Here is a 14,407-nt window from a genome sequence, read left to right as displayed (position 1 = left end):
GGGAGGGAGGTTTCGGACGTGCGGCGGCAGGAGGAGGTAATCAGAAGTGCAGTGACATCCAGCAGAGTCGCAGAGTTCAGTTGGTCATGGTGGTCCCCCGGGATATCGGCCGTTCTCCAGCAGGCAAATCTGGAAAGAAATGGACATCGGTCAAACGTCACGCATGAGAGGAGGCTGGAACCGCATCAACAAGATGGACGATGGAAGTGGATCAGGTAGCGTTAGCTTCTTAGCTGCTAAACAGACAGTAGCATACTGTATTGTGATACGACAGCAGTGTAGATTGGAGAGTAGACTTCTCAGAATGGCTACGAGACATGGTGCCAGGACTTTGACAATCAACCCCAAGCCAAGTCCAATACCAAAGCTGAGAACAATCGAAAGAAGAGATCAGTAGCGATACCCCATGGATCAAAGGAGCAACACCCACCTTACACTGCTCCCAAGCAGGACAGCCCTGGCAGGAAGAACAGTAAGACAACCCCGTACTGTCCATACTGTGAAGGATCAGACCACTTCCTCAGTCAGTGCACAGAGGTCACCAAGTTGTCAACAGGACAGCTGTCAGAGTGGATCAAGACCAATAAGAGATGCTGGCGCTGTGCTAGACCCCACCAGGCCGCACAGTGCAACCTTAGGAAGCCATGTGGTCTATGCCAGGGGAAGCACCTGCAAGTCCTTCATGATGTCAACATCAGGCCAGCAAGAGTGTCAGAGGCAAAGGATAAGACCAGAGAGAACGCTACCACTGAAGTCCTCTACCTTGATCGACCTACAGAGAGTAGTAGAGTTCTGCTGAAGGTCCTCCGTGTCCTCATCCACCACGGTGACAAGACCCTCGACACTTACGCCATACTGGACGACGGGTCGGAGAGGACAATGTTGCTTCCTGCAGCAGTAAGGGAACTGGGCTTACAGGGGACTCCAGAAGAGCTCCCACTGCGCACTATCAGGCAGGATGTGCAGAACTTCAGAGGTGCTTCAGTGTCATTCAGTGTCTCCTCCCCAGTCAGGCCTCAGACCAAGTACCACATCTCCGGAGCCTTCAATGCGACCTGCATCAGTCTAGCCAACCACACCTATGCGACGGATGTTGTCCGACAGAAGTACAAACATCTGGTTGGTCTACCAATCCCATCCTTTAAGAAGGCCCAACCCCTCCTCCTCATTGGTGCTGACTATACACACCTAGTCACCCCTACCGAGCCAGTGCGGTTGGGTCCTCCCGGTGGGCCTGCTGCCGTACGGACCAGATTGGGCTGGACCCTACAGGGCCCTACGAAGCTATTTTTAGTCGCACATGCGAGTAAAATGGTCGCACCTTAGAGCCCTGATAGGATGTTGATATCGGCATTTTAGTGTTTTCAGTCAGTGACAGTGACACATACAGGCCAGGGTAGCCTACATATATTTTTAGAATAGCATACTTTATGGACTTTATTTTGATGTTATGACATCTACATTTTAGTTGATTTTTCAGTCAGTAATAGAAACAGTGACGTTCAGTCTGTGAAAAATCCTGCACTTTATTTTCAATGGCCGTCTTATAGGCAACATTTCAGTTCACTCTGACAGTGTGAGTTGTACTGTTTCAATAAATAAAAATATATATTTTCCACAACTTTAGACTAAATCTGTCCACTGAGTTACCAATATAATGTTGTCTTGTGTTTCTAGTGTACACACTATATTAGATTACCCAGGGGTACACAGCCAGTTATATTCTCAGCTATAGCATTTTCAGTAAATTGTCGCAATACTATCAAATTGTATCGAATCATATTGAATCGCAGTGTATATCGTGATACGTATCGTATCGTGACATCTGAGACGATATACAGTGTGTCACACTAGGACCCCTCCACTTCTTTTTCCAGATATAAACATCCATAAAGTTAGGAGGAGCTGTATCCTTTATCGATAAGAACAGTTGCACACTGTTCCTTTTTTTTTCATGTTTCAGTCAAAAACATATTCAAGTTTTAAGTCATAATATAATCATTAAATAAGAATGATTTGTTATCCAGAGATCTAACATCAAGGGCTAGTTTTATGGTGTAAGTGACAGGCCCCGAGGCCGACTGTGGTCGACAGGTTTGACGGGTTCAGTGTGAGAGGAATTCCCTTCGTTGAATCTACCACTAGTCACAACAGAAATGGAGAGGTGACTGATGTGGGCTTTCTTTCTTGGGATAGCAAACAGCAGTAGATATGGGTACCTTCAGTAGAAGGGTCCTGAGGAGGTGCAGAGGTCGGGGGGGGGGGGGTGACCTCGTTGCGAGGCCTGGAGGGCTGAAGAGGGAGGGTGGATATTGTGAAAAGGGAGGGGCTTGTGTCATGGAGGGGGCTGAGGCCTGGTGAAGGTTGTGAGGTGAAGGTCATACCAGTTGGTATTGCACGGTATACCAGTACTAAAATGTTTATTCGTGTTTTTTTTTTACTTTTTGAAAACGGTACTATAAAATATACTTTTATTATACTGTACGAATGGTATCTGATCTGGCTAATAGGAATGTGACTTTTATAAGTGCAAGCAAGTGATATTTGATGGTATCTAGTGGTGAGGACTAGGATTGCAACCAACTTAATAAAATTACATGGTGTGACATCAGTGTTTCCCACAGGATTTTGGGCAGCTATGGGGTAGCATGCCCCCCCGGGCGAATTTTTTTACATTGTTAATTGAAATGCATCAATTTGGCACACTTTGAGAGCAAAATCAAGAAGCCATAGCAATTTAATCATCGGACCACATTTGGTTATGAAAGGGGATGGCAAAGAAGTAGTCATACACAAATCATGGTAAACAAGACAGGACTTAAATAAATAAAAATCAATATTAAATAACATCCAGTGTCATGCCCAGTCTTTTTTAGTGAAAATACAGTTAACACCCTGACAAACAACTCAATGTGCCAAAGACCACGGGTCTGTCCCAATTCAAGGGTTGCATCCTACCTAGGTCGCAGCCTACGTAGGTCGCGTCCTTCAGGCCAGGTAGGCTGGATGTAAACGTTTTGTGAAATGGGACGGTCTAGCCTACGGAGGACTCCCAACACGTCATTTTGTTGCCTAGGCAGCCCCAAGCGCGTGCCAAGCGCACCGCGTGCCGGTAGCGCGACTTTTCCTGAGGTAATTTAGCACGACCTGTCCTGTTGTTAAGAAAACACCACAGAAAATGCCGTAATTTGGATAAAGTTTCCACATATTGGGATTCTATGGTGGTGTTAATAATATATAATAATATTAACATCAAAGAGGTTTTAAAATCCGAGCAATGGCGACTGGTACAGGAATTCATCCGGACCGAAACGCATTCTGGGAGGGAGGCCGCGAAGGAAGGCCGCGAAGTAAGTAACTGAAATGGAATGTGGGAGAGGAGGTGACAACTAGTGACAGTTTTGGGAGAAATGTTGGATGTAATTTAATTCCGGCCAGGACGCCGGTTACCTGCAAAATATTCCTTGACTGTATTTGGTATTGTAGTAAAGTTCAAAATTCGGGTATTGTGACCTCCCTACAAGGTACCCCACTACCCCGCTGAAAAACAAAGTAGCATTTCTGTGTGAAAACTTCCTTAGAAGTGCAGTGGTATGCTATTAGCTGGTGCTGGTGACCCAATTACCTGTGGGTCACTGAAAGTCTATGGGCAACACAAGTAGCGAGATGCAGTCACAGCGTGGTGTGTCTGGGTTTCTGATACCGCGGTGCTAATTAGCAGCAAGCAACAGAGTCTTGTGACTTGTATTGACCTATTTCCAGTAGCGCCTGGTCGAGGCTGTATACGAGTAACATGCCATTAAAAGAGGGCCTTATGCCTTTGTGTTGTGGAAAAAGAAATCACCATAGCTAATTATAATATGCCTTCATGGCAGCAGGCATACTGTAAGCTACAGGGCTCAGTGTTTTGTACTACTACGCACCTTGCTTTTGCCAACCCTTTCTTGGGTTCGCAGGCGTAAACAACTGACGCTGGAGGAGGCCTCGGCTCCTGTGGGATTGAAGTCCCTGCTGCTTTCTCAAGGTCGCACACCTCTGCGAACAAAGAGAGAGAGAACAGAGAGAGGCATTTGTCTTTGAATCTTCAAATGATTCTGGTTCTATGGCAGGATTTCCAATGAACCCATTTTGACAGGCACCGGTTCTTGGCTACATCAAAGTGAATGTAGACTTGGAACAGCCTTGTTGCATTGTATAACTAAGAGCAATTTATGAAAGATTAGAGGACCTTATTAAGGTAATTAGTGATAGCCAAATCTTTGACGAGACATAATAAATGATAGCTCTAGCCCTATTATCATGATCAGTGACTATAAATCTGCCAAAATCTCAAACAAACGTGCTCATTCATAATATTTTTTCCATCTTAAGAGTGTTGTCAGGTAAATGGTAAATGAAGAGCTTCCTGTATGGCAGGAAATGTGCTTTGCATGACACATCTGAGCAGTGATGTGTGAACAAGCACTCGGGTAGAGGGAGCCCTAGAAACAGGGACAGTTAGAGGTTAAGGTGGGGACAGTTATCAGCTTGGGAACAAGCTACATCTGTCTCTGAAGGTTAGACATAGCCCAGAGGCTCACGTGGCTCTACCATGGTTTCTAGATCCTACTTTGGTAAAATGCCTAAATATTAGGGCTGGGTATCCAGTCGAATTTCAAGAATCAATTCGATTCCGATTCACAAGGTTCAGAATCGATTATCACGATTCAATTCGATTCGATATCGATTCGGTTAGTGTTACTAAAACTTTTTTTTTTTTTTTGCTGTAACCTTAATTACATGACTGCCAAGTTATGCAACACATCAATACTAGGGCTGGGTATCGATACTGATTTCCAAAAATTAATGAATGAATGAATCATTGAATTAATGAACTATTCATACCTTCATTTATCCATTCATTCATTAAATAAAAGATTGATTTTGGGATTCATGAATCGATTCTGAATCATTTGATAATGATTTGATAATTTACTGTTTTGTAAGTGTTTAGGCATTCATCTCCAAGCTAGAGGCTTCCTTCCAGTTCGGAGTTCAGACTACACCAATTCAGACCGATTTTTCGCTGACAAGTGTCCAGTGTCGGGCCCGAATATGAACGTTGGGAATGACAGAGCCCCTTGTAGTGTGACATAATCGAAGATCAGAGATTTGAAGTCTGGGATGCCCTACGACACCTTGACGAAAAGTCTAGCATGGCAGAATGTTTCGTATTTTAGTGCCTAGTCTCCAGCGACCATACCTACGACATACCTTGACGTTGCCCAATAGGATGACAGTGTTCTTTACATGTTAACACATCCTTTACCTCAAGTTCTCCTTGAAGGATAGACAATGTAAATGTTTTTTAATTTAATGTAATTTATTGCTCTATAAATGTTCTTAGCCGTTAGACAAATATATTCCAGGAGCTTGCTCCAGGTTGCCTGTTTTAATATCTGTGTTGCTTTTATGGCTCTGTGTGCTACTAACCCTGTTTTGCCTTCCATCTCCCTAGTGCCTCTCTCTCTCCCTCCTATCTTCTAACCAGGTCCAGTGGATGCACCACTGTCACCAGCAGACCTCCCGGAGTCCGATAGATACCCCTGTGTCTGCTGTGGATGTCGTAGCATTTAGTTAACACACACACACACGTACACACAGACATACACCAGCCCACTTCCGGCTTTAGGCCTGGGCCAGAGCAAACACACACCAGTATTTGCCATGTCTCTCCTATGATGCTTCTTTAGCCTCTCTTACTCTGAAATGTAATTTAATGTAATGTATTGCTTTATAAATGTTCTTAGCCGGTAGACAAACATACTCCTTGAGCTTGCTCGATCGCCTTGTTGAAAGGGGTCAGGGAAGAATATTTACAGCTCACTTTTCTGGCCCCCAGGTGATACTGTTTTTTTGCTTCCCTCTGGAATATGTAGAGGTGGGTCGTATGCCCACCTCCCTTGTTCTCTGTAAAGCGCATTGTGTTGCCTCTGGGTATGAAATGCGCTATACATATAAAGCTTTGATTGATTGATTGAATGATTGGGTAATAAGGGATTTTCCTGTATAGAGAAATAAAATCAATCAATCAATCAATCAATCTTACCGAATCAATACGGGACACGATTTGTCCCGTATGTCCGTGCACACTAGGGTTGCACATTTCAAGGAATTTCATTAATCGTTAACTATTAACCTTATCAAACAATAGTTGATTAATTGATAAGAACGTCCCACGCTGGACTGCGCTTTGCTCGCTTTATTTTTGTGTCTTCTTCCGCTGTGTCGTTAGTTAGTTACATTTCTCTGCATCCTAATTAGCCTTCACTACATGGCGTGGCGCCCTCATGTGCAGTCAGACCTTAAATCATTACACTTCACGCAACTCCCGTTGATAAAGTTCGTTCAAAAAAAAAAGTTCCATTCCATTAACAAGCAATTAATTGAGTAACCAAATCTTACTCGAGTAAATTCTTATCGGCAATTAATCGAGTCGATTAACTGTTAACATCCCTAGTGCACACCCCACTCTAATGCATATACACTACCACATCTTCACATGCTTGGAATGATACGAGAAATAACAAAACCAAGAAATATGCGAGAATTACTGTACGGTAATAGAATGTTGGCAGATTGAAGGCATTCTATCGCTGGACTTGTCGCCACTAATAAGATGATGAAACTTAATCCAACCAGAAAAGAACCATTATGCAATGTCTGGTCTCTGGTATCAACCAGTTCATTTGCTATTTCCAAATTTCAGACTAAACATTTGACCCATGTCTACAGTATTATCTGATGTTTATTGATTTGATCTTAATATATAATTGATGCAGCAGTGCTTTACTCTTATTGGCGATCCACTTCCTTCATTCATAATGAGAGTAGCAGAGGGGACTTTGAAATTGATGCATCAGAAATTGGTGCAAATTCACTAGAATGCAGGACATGAAGTGTCTGACAGTCAATCTCATGGGGGACAAAGACAAAATATTGTGTAGTCTGAACCGGGCATTAGTGTACTTCCTATCAGAAACAGTGCTAATAGTAGGTCATGGAAAGCCAGTAATCAATTAGCCGAATTATATTTGCAGCATCTGGTTTGAATGCCCTGGCAATTAGGGGCTGCTGGGGCTTCAATTATACAAGCCAGTCTACCTTGATTCCTAACAACAAAAAAGAATTGCTGCATATCTCTGACAGTTCAGAGTATGAGGTAGAAGGTGGGACATTAGTTTGACTTTTTGACCTTTTTAGGCTGTCCCTCATTAGCTCTGTGATATTAAAAGAACAGATGCAGCTGAACAATAGTGATTAAATGTCCATGTAGCCGTCCATGTCATTCCATTGCCTAGATATTTGGTGTTATTCGTTTTATGTTCTTGTTTGCCGTTTGTTGACGGTCCCTTGACATCCGAGAGCGAGTGTGCCTTTACATCGAAACCAATCGATAACCAGTCGCTTTCCGTTGACGCATCGAAAAGAAAATGACAGCTGTATAATCTTGCTCTCAATCGTCGGGCGATTATGAATACCACTGACTTGATCCTTTCTCGTACAAGTTACCGGCGTTAAAAGTCCGATTATCATATTTAAAAAAAAAAAAAAAAAAAAAAACAAGGTTACCTCGGTGTCAAACCTGCATACCAAACAAATCATCAAATATGCCAGACTAGAACCCCACAGAAACCTCCTACCACGTTGCAGCACAATAAAGATAGCAGAAGGCGGAGAAGTTCACGACGCGCTGATTGGCGCGCATCTAACTTCTTGGAGGCTGTCTGAAGACGAGCTAGCTAGCTTAGCTAGCACGGCACAAGCATGGGCAGCAAAAACCAATAACTTTAAAGCTAGCTTGCTACAAAACGTATAAATCGAACAAACATTGAATAAACATATTGTGCAAATCATAGACCGACTTTGAATTAGCTAGCCTAACGTTTCCTGGACAACACGTGGATGCTGAGTATATGAGAAGATACGTTAAGTTGGTAGCTAAGTTTTAACTAACTAACGTTAACGCCAGCTAACTTTATGAACTTAATACGTGCCCTGGCAATATAAGTGGCATTTGTAACTAACCAAGCAGTGAGCGGATTCAAATGTAGCTAGGATCGCCGAGAATTCTCACAAAGCCTTACCTATTAGTTTCCTTCCCCGGTAACAGGCTTGCTAGCTAGTTCCGACCACTGTGCCCCAGCTCTATGTGTAGCAAGGTGGCAGACAAGCAGCTGGTTAAGAGCTATGACTACCGCTGCTGTGTCAGGATGACGCTTCTTACATGTCCCCGCCCCCCTGAGTTGTGGTGCTGATGAGAACTGGTGATGGAGGCCGATGAAGGCTAGTGTTGGGGGAAACATAAAGACCCCTTATTTGAATGTATGTAGCCGATTTGGATTAAAATTATAGGGTACTATATTAATAGTATGAGTACGCCTGATCTACCCGAAATGTGTAAGGGTGTAGTACCAGGACAAGACCAGGTGTATCTTTACACAAACCACTCATTGATGTATTTGGAAACATCCACTTAGGACTGAGTGAGCCCCGAAGTCTTCTCAAAAACATATGGTTTCTTATTAGAAGTAGAAGTAGGCTAAAGCAACAGTGTGATTCTACTTGTTGGTCCAAAGCTCCCCTGTCAGGCAGCCCGCATGCCTGTGATAGATGTCGGGTGTGTCAGGGCCGACGGTGACTGAGGTGCATTCAGCCCCTGCCAACTGGGTCTTTTATGCTTGTTCAAGCATTGACTCTTAAGTGTGAAGTCACTCGCTCTGCTCTTGACATTAAGTGTAGGCTATCACTAACCACTAACTCCAAACTGTAGCAGAGTAACAGCATTATATCAGCTGTTATCCATGTCCACCACTTTTGGGCACAATATTCGTTGTCCTATTTGTTAAGAAAGATATATGAACTGGTCAGAGCAGGCCAATATTGCAGGGGGGGGGGCGGTTCAGGACTACATGAAAAAAGTAGGGTACATGAAAATTATTGTCTATCGTGTCTCTCTTTCCTTGTGCATAAGCCAATCTTTAACGGTTCTAGTTCAAACCAGAGAGAAGGCCATGCTGCCATCTAGCTGCTAAAAAGTGGAGGTTGTAAAAGATTTCTGAGATTCAGTTTTAGGCAAGATACTAGGCACTTTGTTCATTCAGACATTAACAACATTAAAATGACAATGACAACAAAAAAGGGTCCATGCTAGATAGTAGTGATAAATCAAACAGTTAATGTGTGTAGATGACCTCGTAGCCCACTATGAATGGTCTACGTGGAGCCTACCTCCTCTGTGATGGTTACATACACGGCTTGATTAGGATGTAGCCTACAATATATCACGGTCAATATAGGCCCACGAGGGGGTCATTTATCATCATTCGTCGTTCAATTTATTCTTCATCCGATGAAGTTCATATCAATAATGCTAAAGTTAGTTATGCTAAACAGTTCTGTCTCCTGTTGTTTTTCAGCACCATGGAGAGAGCTAGTCATCAGCTCCATACCTTTCCTTTTGCAGGAGCTGCACCATTAATGAGACAAAGGGGGAGCACCCCACCCTACTCTGTCATCTTTTCAGAGCGGTCGCTTGAACCCTCCAATACAGGGAGACATTACGGGGGAGCGACCACCCCTTTGCTTGGAGATGCGCGTCAGGGCCAGGGGACCACAGCAGCCAATCTGCTCGAGCACGTAGATGCTCGTAACTCACGAGCCCCCTGTCTCGCGCTCTCATTCCCCACATAGCAGTGATCTGCTGACTCAGTGCCTTACAGCACCACCAGTCCCTTCTCCTCCCGCGCCACCGAGCACAACTGCGACCGACGCACCGCTCCGGTATAGCCCACTTCAGCACCGCGCCGCACAGTCAACAGCCATGGCTAAAACCGCAATTGGTAAGCTGACGGTTCCAGTTATTTCTCCGTTTATGGGATGAGTTTGTAGCTGGTCTTTGCGTGTAGGGGATTGAGGATGCTACGGTGTAGACCACAACGGCGACACCCATCACACAAAAGGATGCAAAGCGTTGACAGTGGGGAGTGGTCAAAGTCTGTCGCATGTTTAAAATATTTGTTCAACTTGCATGATGAGAGAAGTACCAATTTGTTCGTTTATCATCTATAACTTGTTAGTGCACTTGTTTTCATTCACTAGACTATCAAAAAGGGCGGATGATGATGATGATGTAGCCTGCGTTTATTAGCCTACTGAATAGCTCCTCAATAACATTGAATACGTTGTATGATTTGACTGTGCGCAGTATAAACAGTAATAAACGGGAACAAACGGGAACACGCAAGGATGTTGAAAAGGAGTTCTCTTTCAGAACCGGTTGTCTTGATGATAGGATAGGTTACGGTGCCGCACATGCCGCGGTTACCCTACGCATGCTCGAGCAGCATAATGCAGACGGACCCCACCCAACATCCCGGCTCCTCCATCGCATCCTCTCCTCTCAAGGGTGTGAATTCATTTGCTGTGACAAATCTTGTTATAGAAATTGGGCCATACTTTATAACAAAATGGATGCCGGCCAACTGAACCAATTTGTTGTGACCTCTACCATGAGTGGGCGAAAAAAAAAATCTTAATCGGTGCTCTTTATATTTGCCGAGCTAGCAAATCTGGGGAAGACATACGACTGAAATTAGGCTGTAGCATATCGTTTGCAGAATAAATTCTTTCCAATCCAAACTGCTTTTAATTATTGCCAATTGTATTCTCTATTATCGACGATTACACTACACAATTAGGCTTTAGGCTATACATTTAATGAAATCGTTATTATTTAGGCTATGTTGGTTTTATGGAGAAACTGAATAGGTTGACATTTTATAGGCCTACAGTTGGCTATATGTGTCATTAATTGGACATAGTGCCAGCCTGAGAAGACGTTTATGGGCTGGGTCTGACGGTCCGAATAATATCAGCCTGCGCTAGGCACACCTTTTTTCCTTTTCTTTAAATAAATAAATAAATATAAGAGCATAGAGAGGCTGATTTATAAAGGAACCAAATCACATTAGAGATTACATGCGTAGTGTGGACTGTGGAGCACCTTTCATGCGCATTTAAATGGTCCTTTTTGGACTGTAACCAATCTGTGTCGTGTGCCTTGGGAGCAGCGCTGTTCCGGTTGAACTGAGCGGTGATAGATGGAGGCGCGTGCAGACAGAGCAATAAAGGCTTGATGTCTGCACCACCGGGGCCCGACAGCGAGCAGCCAAACGGTTTTCTTTTTGAAAGTGATTGCTTGGCTTAACTGAGAGTGACATCGGCCTGTAGCCCAACAGGTAATTTGACATAAAATCAGACAGGCAGATGGTCAGACAGACAGTTGCAGACCAACATAGAATGGAGTAGGCTATGGTGCGACATCCACGTGACGGTCGCTTAGGTGTGGGCCTTGTGGCTGGGTCGCACCTTTAGAACCTTTTATCCTCCGGGCTTCTGTATTCAGGGACCAACGCTTTCTTGGACAACAGCTCCCCCCCGAGGAGAGTAGGCATGCATCTTCCATTTCACCTGGAGAAATATACACTTTTGGGACTGGTCATTTGGCCCATCGTTTCTAATGGCCAGTAGTTGGATAAGAAAGGCACTTCAAATCAGATGTCCTTGGAAAAGAGGACGCACTTATCATGATGAATACTCCATGGATTCTCTGTTGATGAAACATTTTTAAAATCAAAATCACTGGTGTTTCCTATATCCTCATAAAGCCAGGCTCCACGTCTCATTATGACAGAGTGTTTTAGAGGTAGCATGTCATCAGGACTTTGTCCCATCTTAATCTAAATAAAAGTTTGGCCAATTCCTCAAACCAATCTTCTGTACATGAACAGACTGATTGGTTATGCTATAGTAGGGTGTGGTTCTAGCTAAAGTTTAAGAAAACTTCTTAAAGTCAAGCTTGCTCTGTTGTGTCCGCTCATTATTGGAGTTGGGCAGTGTAGAGTGCTATGCATGACAGAAACTACGACCCTCATCCTTTCCCTGAAACCCCGTAGCCAGGCGCAATGCCTCGTTATATATGACAGCAATTATTGTTATCCAGAGGGCTGTGCTGTAAATGCCAGGCGGGATATATCTGCATAGCCAGGTAGCACCTGGTAGCAGACTGTAGCCTAAGGCCTAGAGTACCTATAGGATGAGGGCTAGGACACAGTGTTGGGTTAGGGGGGGAGGAGGAGGAGGAGGAGGGGTGGGGGAGTAAGGGGAGAGGAGGAGCTGGGGAGTTGAAGGGATGGCAGTGCGGGCGGGGGTTGATTGGATGTGGATGTGGAGGGAGGAGGATGAAGGTGCAATTTTTGGGGGGCGGCAAAGGGAGTATGATGGGCGGGTGGGAGTAGGGGGAGGGACAGGATGTCATGAATTGAGGGGGGGAGTCTGGAGAGACACAGGGGGTTGCAGTGCAGAGGGAGGCGAGGGGGTGGAACCAGAGGGGGAGGAGTTATTGATCGTCTGTGATGGCACGTTGATGGATCAGTACAGGAAGTGCTCTCTGTGGAGAGGGATGCTGAGTCCATGAGCAGACTGCTGGGATGAGCCTGCCGCAGACAGGGGGATGTGCTGCTTCTCTCTGGAGATGACAGTGGGGTAGTCACACGGACTATACCCATTCCTGTTTCCATCAACACAGAATATACTTATTAATCTTCCCTTTTCGATCAACACAAAGTATGCTTACGTACTAATCATCATATATATGACTAAACAAAAGCAGCTTTGATTATATCCACTTTTAGCTATTATAGTATATATCCACTTCTTCAGTTACCATTACAGCACTGGAAGATCATGAGCAAGACACAGTTTTGTACTATATTATGGAGAATAGTGTGTCTTCACTACGAGAGGAACAGAACAAAAAAAGGTATTATAACCCTCGGAGATTTCACATGTTATTGTAATGGAATAGGACATGCGAGAGACATGGGAAGGATTCGTTCTATAAAACACAGATTGAAATGTAAAGTTTCTTTATAAATATCAGTTTTCAACGTGGCTGTCTTAGCACACAAGATGAGTCCTACATTTAGGTTGGAAACCTCTGTGCTCTGTCTTTTGGAAATGGCAAGCTAAATACCAACCACACAACCGCCTGACAAACTGACTACCACCAACCGAGAATCCGTCCTGACCTGCTCAATAAGCACTTAGCCTGAATTATCTGCTCCGCTGAATTGTCAATTGTTGACACCTGCCGTCCAGTGGGCTTGTCGTTGGAGGGGAAAATGGCCGCTCGTCCGGGCATGGCACACAGCTGCTAATGAGCCCGCAACAGCCCACCACCCCCCAACACAGTGGAGATGGTCCAGTCCGGTAATTACAAATTAAAACCTCCCCACCAGCTTCCATTATGGAGAACCCTCCCTCCCAGGGGGGTGGGGGGTTGTTCCCCAGTGGGAGAAGAGCTCTCACCCACCCCCTTCTCTTCTACAATCCCTCCTTTTCCTCAGGGAAGGAGCAAATCCCACTTTCTTTTTGTCTTTCTCCGTCTGTCTGTCTCGCTCTCTGTCTTCCTCTTCACCCCGTTCCTCTTTCTCTCAGCCGTCCTCTGGGGACGTTGGTTAACAGGTCCATCGCAGAGTGGAGTGGTATTACATGTGAGAGTTGATCACATTAGCCTGGCGTCTGCTGGTCTGATTGGAGCCTGGAGAGAGTGGGCCAGGAGTCTGGGCTTGTGGAGGCTGTGCAGCACGGCCGTAGCTCAGCAGAGGTCTTGAAGGGATAGTTCACTCAAATATACACCTTTTTGGTGTCCTTTTTAAGTTGAAAGAAGTTTTCGCTCTAGAATTATGTCCTTACCTTGAAATGTGGAATCGTGCAGTCGTTGCTAGGGGCCCCTGCCTGCCCGAATACTTCTCCCAGGCGCAGGAACGTGGCACATTTCAGCCTCAAGGGCCAAAAGTGATTGATCACGGGTGACAGGGCCCAGCCTGCGTTTGGGACATGAGTGTCCCCTGTGGGCCTCCGTACCCGTCTGCAGTAGCTATACCTACCAGAGGCAGCCAAGGCAGAATGCTGCAGTGAGAGATGGTTATTTTTTCTCTTCCTCTGGGGATGCCACAGTACTGTACTAAAGGTTTTTATTAATATACTGTAGGTGGCAAATAAATACAGATGGAATAGGAAAGAGTAAAAGCAAGGTGGCTTTCTACATTTTTTCCTGCCTCTCTTTCCCCTTCAGTACCTTCCTGTCCTTCCCCTAGCCTCTGTGTGTTATAATGAATCGTGGATATACAGTAGGAACTAATGTTAAGGAGGATTGCTTGGCTGCTGCACAATGAATTCACTCTTTGCTTGTGTATCCAAGAACAGATTAGGATTAGGATTAGGGATTCAGAGCAAAAACAGGAGAACAACTATTTGCTGTTTGTTAGGCTGCAGAGCCAAGGCCTAGAGAAGCTGTGAGCTA

The 14,407-nt window shown here is 44.7% G+C and overlaps 1 protein-coding gene across 1 annotated transcript in view; it reads left to right on the top strand.

The window, feature by feature from the left end:
- Positions 1 to 9,862: 9,862 nt before the first annotated feature.
- stmn2b (stathmin 2b) overlaps positions 9,863 to 14,407 on the top strand; it is a gene marked incomplete at both ends in the record, with an annotated part of 7,610 nt that continues 3,065 nt past the window's right edge. The window contains one exon of the mRNA XM_084455217.1: positions 9,863 to 9,881. Within this exon, the coding sequence (XP_084311343.1) occupies positions 9,863 to 9,881 (19 nt within the window). The remainder of the gene's footprint in view (positions 9,882 to 14,407) is intronic.

The sequence above is a fragment of the Borostomias antarcticus genome (assembly GCF_949987555.1).
Source record: "Borostomias antarcticus genome assembly, chromosome: 21".
Lineage (NCBI taxonomy): Eukaryota > Metazoa > Chordata > Actinopteri > Stomiiformes > Stomiidae > Borostomias > Borostomias antarcticus.
This window is presented reverse-complemented; position numbering and strand designations above follow the sequence as displayed.